An 8,196-nucleotide genomic window follows, 5' to 3' on the forward strand; every position below is an offset into this window, starting at 1 on the left:
TATGAGTTAATTCTGTGTGATAGTTTATCAATCGACATCGATCAGTTCAGGGTCGATGGCGATCTGGATTGTTGTGTATCTGTTGATCGAATATAACTATATGCGTGTGATGCAGTTTGGGTTAATGTTAAGTTTGAAAGCACAATTGGATAGTAGCGATGAAGCCATGGTACTGTGGAAACATAGAGTACGAGGCTCGGTAGTCAGAAATTGAGCGTTTATTTGGCAAATATGGAAGAGTCGAAAGGGTCGCTATGAATAAGGATGTGCTCTCATCTACATGGAAGATGATCAAAATGCTGAGTATGCAACACGAGAGCTTGATGATCCAAAATATGGCAGGCAACGGCGTTGGCTATGCGTGGCGTGGAAGAAGCCTGCTCATCGAGGATGGAAGAAGGTGTGTTACGGGTTTGACTGTTTAAACAAAAAAGGAGTATACAGATCGGAGGATCGGCTTGTCAAAGGCAAAAAAAGGCGATATTGAATTATAGTGATTTCGATTCCAAACGGAACCTCCTCAGAAGCGTGAAGTGTCCAAAGGTGGGAGTACATCGAAATTGCGACCTCTTATCGCTGATCGGTCGCATCGGAGCGGTGGCAATTGGAACAGACTGGAGGATCTCCGATTCTGATCTATTGGATCGGAGCTGCCCACTCTTAACACGTTTGGTGTTTAAACAACGTGATCCCCGATATTGTAGTGTCGGTTGCCTGATATTTAAAATACATATAGCTGCGTGTTGTAATATTGCATGGTAAATCAAAACTCCGATAATGTGATGCTAGATTTTAATGAAGACCCACGGTGTTAAAAATGAAAAGGTTTAAGCCTAGAATGCTTCCGATTAGGGCTAGTGGCCATAACCCACAGGCCCAGGTTCGCCCAGGTTCGCAATTTTATAAGAAAATGGATTTTGGGCTTACCCCAAGATCTCATTTTCATCAGAAACAAATATAAAACCACATTTTTCTATAATGACATCAAACGAGACAGGATTTAGATGTAAGGTAAGCTAGAGGGCGGGGAAGATATGTGGATATGTTATGGGCAACGTAATAAACAACAATGTATTGAAAATCTGAAACACTAAAACATGTATATTCCATAGAATACAAGTATTTTTTTCTTTCTTTTTATATATATATATATATCTTTCTCGTGAAGAGTTATTAAGTGAATGTAGTTAGGAAAAGATTGCAAATGGGGCTCTGAAAGGAGCATCAGGTGAGTGGGACTTGAGGTTAGGTGGGGCGGCTATCAATGAGCCCTTCCAACATGGCATACATTGAATTAGTGACACATCAGGTGAGTGGGACTTGAGGTTAGGTGGGGCGGCTATCAATGAGCCCTTCCAACATGGCATACATGGCATACATTGAATTAGTGACACATGAGGTGAGTGGGACTTGAGGTTAGGTGGGGCGGCTATCAATGAGCCCTTCCAACATGGCATACATTGAATTAGTGACACATCGACACTGGAATATTTTTTGGTCAACCTTGCTCCATACTAATATATTAAAATCATGTATTTGAGTTTTTTAGTTTATGTAATCCAAGTGAAGAAGGGTTTTTTTTTTAAGGAAATGAATCCATAAAGATTGAGTGCAAAATATTATAGCATATTTTCACCAAAAAATTGAAAACCTATAAGAGTTAGAAAGCCCTCACACACACATTACTTAATATGTTAATATGTAAAAATGTGGGAAGTAATTGAGTGCTCTCTCTCTCCCATATATATATATATATATATATATATATATGTCAATTTTAATTAAAATAATTTTATTTTCAATCAATTGACATAAACTCACATTATTTAATATCGATATAGATATTGAAATATTTATTAATAGTTAGTATAGAAATATTTTTTAAATATTACACATCAACTTTATATTGAGGAGCAAAAGAATTATAGATCTTTTTAATGTTAAAAAACACCTCACAAAAATTTGATAAATAAAATTGGAAATGTCATATATATAATTACTTTATCTTTATATATTGCAAAATTAAAATATATTATTTTTTTTTCTTAGTAAAATTAAACTATTTCTATTGAGTAAAATATAGTACAATCATGACAGACAAGAAACCGGTAGACTAGAAATGATGAAACTATCAACCTCGGTCCCGGAGAAGGAGTGAACCAATCATGGAGCTACAACAAATAACTTGAGAGCAAAAACTAACTATTACCCCACACGGGAAGTATCCTCAACACGATGTTTTTTCCCTTTCTTTTTATTGACTTTTATCAAGCCATCCTCATGAGTATGAGCTAAAACCACTTGAAGACTAGAATTCTCCATGAGGGGGATCTCCTTATCTGATTCAGAAGAGGAGGTCTCATGGACGCATTTTTGGGAGCTTGCTGTGACAGTGGTGTGCGCAGGAGTATCTGTGGATGGATCCATCGTCTGAGGCACCTAGTCCGGTTCTGAATCGCTCTCCTCATCTTCTGAGCTTGAGGAATCCGAGCTCACTGGCAGAGAACAAGGGGTCCAATGCTTGGGTTTGGTCTTTGCAAAGTTTCCCTTTTTCGATTTTGCAGGCAGCGATGGGCAGGAATTCTGCAGGTGCCCTATTAGGTGACAATGGCAGTAGGGGAAGGGAGTCTTTTCGTAATCCAAGTTATGGATCCAGACATAGTCATTGATCTTGAGATTGATTTTCTCTCACAGTCCCTTGCTTAGATCAAGCTCCACGCATATTCTAGCATATGTGAAGAGACCTTGTAGTTCCCGCCTATAATATCCCATTAAAAAGCTGCCCAAGGTGTTGCCTATGCTCCTATAGACTTCTGTATGCCACAGGTGAGCTGGAAAGTTTGGAAGTCTGATCGAGATAGGGGCTTTGGTAATGACTGCAGAATCTGGGTCAAAATCTGAGAGCCATGGAGTTATGAAGAGTCCTGTTGTACCCATGAACGAAGGACCTTCTTCTAAGGCCTTTTCATAGTGCTTAGGACTGTCCAACAGAACTATAAAATATCCTTTTGAGTAGAAGCAAACCTTGCAATGGTGAGTCCAGTTGTCATTGATCCATTCATAAAGGTCCTTAGAGCGAGGCCAAAGCCCATTGAATATGCAAATGATGGCCCTTTCAGCAAATCTTTGAATGTCATCTCCAAGGTGAGGGTGGGAGATCTCAACAGAGGGGACCTCCTATAACTTTCCAACCAGAAAAGGCTTAGGTTTGGGAGGTTCAAGGGAGAGGGGTATCTGAGAGCGTACTGCAGCTTTGTAGGAGAAGGGATGAGCAGAAGAAGATTGACATGCAGCGCCACCTCTCAAACGAAGGGAAAACACTAAAGAGCTATTATTTTTTATGTTGTAAGAAGAGAGGGGAAGAGGATGGTCGAGTTGTTTGCCTTGAAATATAAGTCTCTGAAGGGCAAAGGGGATCCCAAATCGGCATTCTAGATTTACTTTAAGATTCTGCACGATATCTGAAGGGTGTACCCATTGCAGAGTGGTCTTGCGTGAGATCTGTGTGATTTGAACCTAAAAGGGGGCAGAGAAGTTTTCATAAACTTTCTGAAGCAACAGAGGGTGAGAGGCTTTTGAGCCTCCTATCTCTTGACACACTGGAGGCAGAGGGGGAGGAAAAAGCGTCTGCTGATGGTAGCTTTTGCTCGAGCCCAGATTCACTGCAAAGGAATTCTCTCATGTCGGAGACTCTCACAGAGATCTCATTTTCAGGGTCGCACTATCAGGGGTTTCCTGTATCAGATCTTCTTTGATGTAGAGTGGATCTGTCTTTTTGGGCCCTTGTTCTATTGGATTGGACAGTTCCTCTATGAACCGAGATGCACCATTTAGCTTTGGAGCCTCTCTAAGCCTTGGTCTCTCCAAATCTGGCTTGTTGGGATCATTTGACCGAGATCCACCCTCTCTAGCAAGAGTATTTGTATTCCACACCAAGATCCGAGTCACGAGGCTCATGGCCGCTTTGGCTAGGGTCGCTATACCCGGCTTCGGGTCATTGGCAGGTGTCCTCACGTGTTAAGTTGGGAACTCGGATGTGCGAGGCTGCACAGTCCATAAATCCCCTTGTGTTGACGAGATCCGCCGCACTGCATCTCTTTTGTCCGTTTCTCTGAGTGATTAACTTGATCCCACGCTAGAGCCCCACAGCCTCCGAAAGCCTTCCATAGTGTGAAGCCTTAGCGCTACCATAGATCTTGATTTCTTGAGCACCGTAAACCCTCATAGCCATGGATGCTCCCATTCTCCTTGCTCGAGTGTGCTTAAATGAAAATCGACTCCCATTTCTAATTAAAATACATTATTATTAGTAGTTATAGATAATTTTTGGTAAAAACTTTGAGATAAATCACATAAGTAATAATTGATAGCCTACTTTTTGGAACTTACTAATTAGGTTGAGAATAAATCATATAAACCATAATTGATGGCAATCTTCTTGAACCTACTAATGAAGTTCATCTTGAACTTTAGTAAGTTCAAAAAATTGACCAACAATATTACTTATGTAATTTATCCCAAAACATAAAAAAAACTCACAAAATTATTATATCAAATATTTATAAATAATATAAAAATAAAAATTTTATTAATAATTTTTATATTGTTGATTTTAAATACCTCTTAAAACATATCCTAATATATATTTTAAATATATATTATTTATATACCAAATGAATTTAAATGGTAAATTTCCTTCGAAGTATTAAGATGTACGAGTTTACTAGGAATATTTCAATTAATTATTTGAGTGTTGTCACAGGAATATTTCAATTAATTATTTGAGTGTTGTCATAGGTAAAAATGATGATTTTTATTTATATATTTTTAAATAACTAATTAATGTTATAATGATAATGATCGTTCTGAAGGAGTGGTAAAAAGGAGTTTTTTAAAGTATTTTATAAAAAAATTATTAGATTTTGTTAATGGACAGTGTTACGCTAGACTTTAAAAAAAATTAACCAGTCCCTTATTTGAAATTAACCATTTTGTTCAGTAAAGAAAATTCGAACAGATTTTCCGATCATTTGAAATTAACCCCTATTTGTTGTTGGTATGGCTTTCAAAGTTCGCCCATGTGGTAACCGACCACGAAGCATACTATCAAGTAAGTGCACAGTTGAATGTATGGAAGCCGAAGGTGGACACTAATGGTAGTGGTATATTCAGTTCGTCCCAAATTTCGGCACATAATTATGACGGTCAAGGCTTCGTAAACGAGACTGTTACGGCTGGATGGGAGGTAAGCTCTCTTCGGCATATCTAAATATTTAACGATTTTAAATATGAGTAATGCAAATATTGTTTCAATTAATAACAGGATGCATTTTCTTTTATAATATTAATTCATAATATTTAACAAAAAAATATGATTAATCGGTAATTTTTTTTTTTTTTAATAATCATTGTAGGTATATCCATCACGTTATGGAGATACTAATCCAAGATTTTTCGTGAATTGGTTTGTTGTAAGTACTTTTTTTTGTCTTATTCATATTTAATTTGGGTATTATTTGAAAATTATATTATTATTATTGATTTTATTTTTTTGTTTTATATATATTTATTTTGAAATAAGATTTTAGAATTTTAATTTAGTTATTAATAATTCTTAGTTAAATAATAGAGATTTGACTTCTATAATTAAAAATCTTGTTACATGTTTTTTTAAATGTATATATCTTTTAAATAATTTAGGTTTTAGCTAAAGATGAAGTGTTAGCAAGTGTTTTGGTGTTATGAAAGATTTTGATATTTATTTTGGATTGATATTTTTTAGGATTGTTGTCCTCTAAGGCAACATTGAAAGTGGCAAGAATCTTGGCAAAACAAATTCAAAAAATCTTGTAGATGTAGATCATGTTTTTGAAGGTGAAAATGGATTAAGCACCATCAAGAACTTCTAGGAAACCTAAAATTATGAAGTTTGACAGCTTTTACTTACATTTACAGAATTCTCCTCCTCATTTTATCAAAATATAGGGAGAATGGAAATTTCCATAACTTTCAAGGCCAAAAAGCTCTCTTTAGACTATGACATGAGGATTTCCCAATTATTTAATTCATATGACTAGACTAGTATATTAAATATTAATAAATAATAATTTTCAAATTACAAATATAATATATCATTTTTAGTTACTAAATAAACTACAAACAATATCTAATATTTACATAAATAGAAAAATAGTGCATACTTATTTAAAGATAGTATATTAAATATTAACAAATAATAATTTTCAAATTACAAATATAATATATAGTTTTTAGTTACTAAATCATCTACAAACAATAGCTAAGATTTACATAAATAGAAAAATAGTGCATATTTAAATACTTAAAGAAACAATATAGATTTATATTAACTCAAAATATACCAAGTTTTAAGAGAGATGAAATCTACTTTTTACTCCAAAAAAGTTTGGATCTCAAAAGAATTGGTCATTTTTAACTGTTAATAAATGTAAAATTAAAATAAATTTAAACTAATTATTATTTAATTTGACTCACATATAAAATTATTTACATTACAATTACACCTCTCACCAATTACATATGAGATTTACAAAACTTTACAAAGTTTTCTATCATAGCCATGTTCTTCAGCTTTCGTTTATAAAATATTACTTAATTGAATATTGATTATCTATGATACAGGACGTTAGTGGGACTGTGTCTGGTTGCGAAAACATACTGTGTCCAGGGTTCGTGTTAGCATCTGGTTCTCCTAATTATCTAGGTGGACCAATATCCCCGGTGTCTACATATAATGGGACCCAACAAAAGATCGATGTAAAAATTGCCAAGGTGGTTAACCTCTGTTATTGTGGGAGATAAATCTCTATTCTGATATCCTTTATTTGTATATTTAATTCTTTTTTCCGCTGGCTGATGTGATTTGCTAGATTTTATTTTCTGTGTCCACAGGAGATTTCAGGGAGTAATGATACCATATGGTCTGTATATCTAAACAATACTCTTTTGGGTTGGTGGCCTGGTTCACTGTTTACGTATCTTAGTTATAGCGCAGATACAGTAGGCTTGGGAGGTGAAGTTATGTTTTATCTTGGAACACCGTCTAGTAAAACAGAAATGGGGAGCGGGCATTTACCATCCGAAGGTTTTCGTCGTAGTGCAGTCGTAAGCGACATAAAAATTTCGAATGGTGACGGAGTGATGGCGCATTTCGACACTGTTAGGATAGCACGTAAACCAAACTGTTATAACGTGTCAGATGTTACTGATGGCAATGATGGCAATGGTTTGGGTACACATTTCTTCTTCGGCGGACCAGGAGGAGATGATGCTGATTGTGCTATATGAGTTGATAATTACTTCTGCGTTTTGAAAAGATGGACAATTTAATATTATACAAATATTTTTTATTCTGGAAACTTTTTATATGGTTAATTATTTCAATAAAATAAAATAACTTTGTAAGTAAACTTTTAGAAATTATATCAAGAATTTTTTTTGGTTAAAGCTAACTAATAAGACTGGTTGATCATGAGAATTAAATGAAGAGGGAGACCATTGCAATGGGTTAAATAGAGAGCAATATAGAAACATAATTTCAATTAAACTTAATAATATTTAAATTATGATATTAATTTATTAATATACTATAAACAAATATTAGGTAACTCATGGTTTTTGAAAAATAATATTTAAATTATGATATTATTTTATTAGTTTATTAAAAACAAATATTACTAAGTAACACCTATATCAAAAAGGTAACTTTTGAGAAATAATATTAAAAAAAAATAAAAAATCAAAGTCAAACTTTAAACAAAGGAAGTAAAAAACAAGTCAAAACCCTAATCTAAGCAAAGTTCATTTGATAAATAAAATAACTAATCCAAAAATAATTAACATAAAACAAATATATACACAAGTAAAGAGAAACCTATATATATATATATATATATATATATATATATGGGGGTGAGGCTCATTAAACAAGTAAAAAAAATACTAAAAGGGGTTAAGATTGAAAAGGATGATAAAATACATAAAAAACAAGGAGGATCAAGAGAATAAACTTTAATGAAGAATAAATCAACAACAAATACTAGTGATATCTACGTGGAAATGTGGATTACCATAAAGCCTAGAGACTTAGATAGGGAAATTCCTCGCATTGTAGGTCGAGAAATTTGGTAGCATCCATGCTTGTTTAGGGCGAGTGAT

General features: G+C 34.3%; 1 protein-coding gene across 1 annotated transcript; it reads left to right on the top strand.

Annotated features, from left to right (window-relative positions):
• The first annotated feature begins 280 nt into the window (after nucleotides 1-280).
• LOC149224652 (protein neprosin-like) lies at nucleotides 281-7,326 on the top strand. Its single transcript, XM_089388242.1, has 5 exons — nucleotides 281-400; nucleotides 5,072-5,245; nucleotides 5,415-5,471; nucleotides 6,661-6,810; nucleotides 6,931-7,326. The coding sequence occupies exons 1-5, from the start codon at nucleotides 281-283 to the stop codon at nucleotides 7,324-7,326; spliced, it is 897 nt and encodes a 298-aa protein (XP_089244368.1).
• The last annotated feature ends 870 nt before the right edge of the window (nucleotides 7,327-8,196 follow it).

Source organism: Pinus tabuliformis, chromosome Q, assembly GCF_031772625.1.
Source record: "Pinus tabuliformis cultivar Carrire ecotype Pingquan chromosome Q, CPIR1, whole genome shotgun sequence".
Taxonomy (NCBI): Eukaryota; Viridiplantae; Streptophyta; class Pinopsida; order Pinales; family Pinaceae; genus Pinus; species Pinus tabuliformis.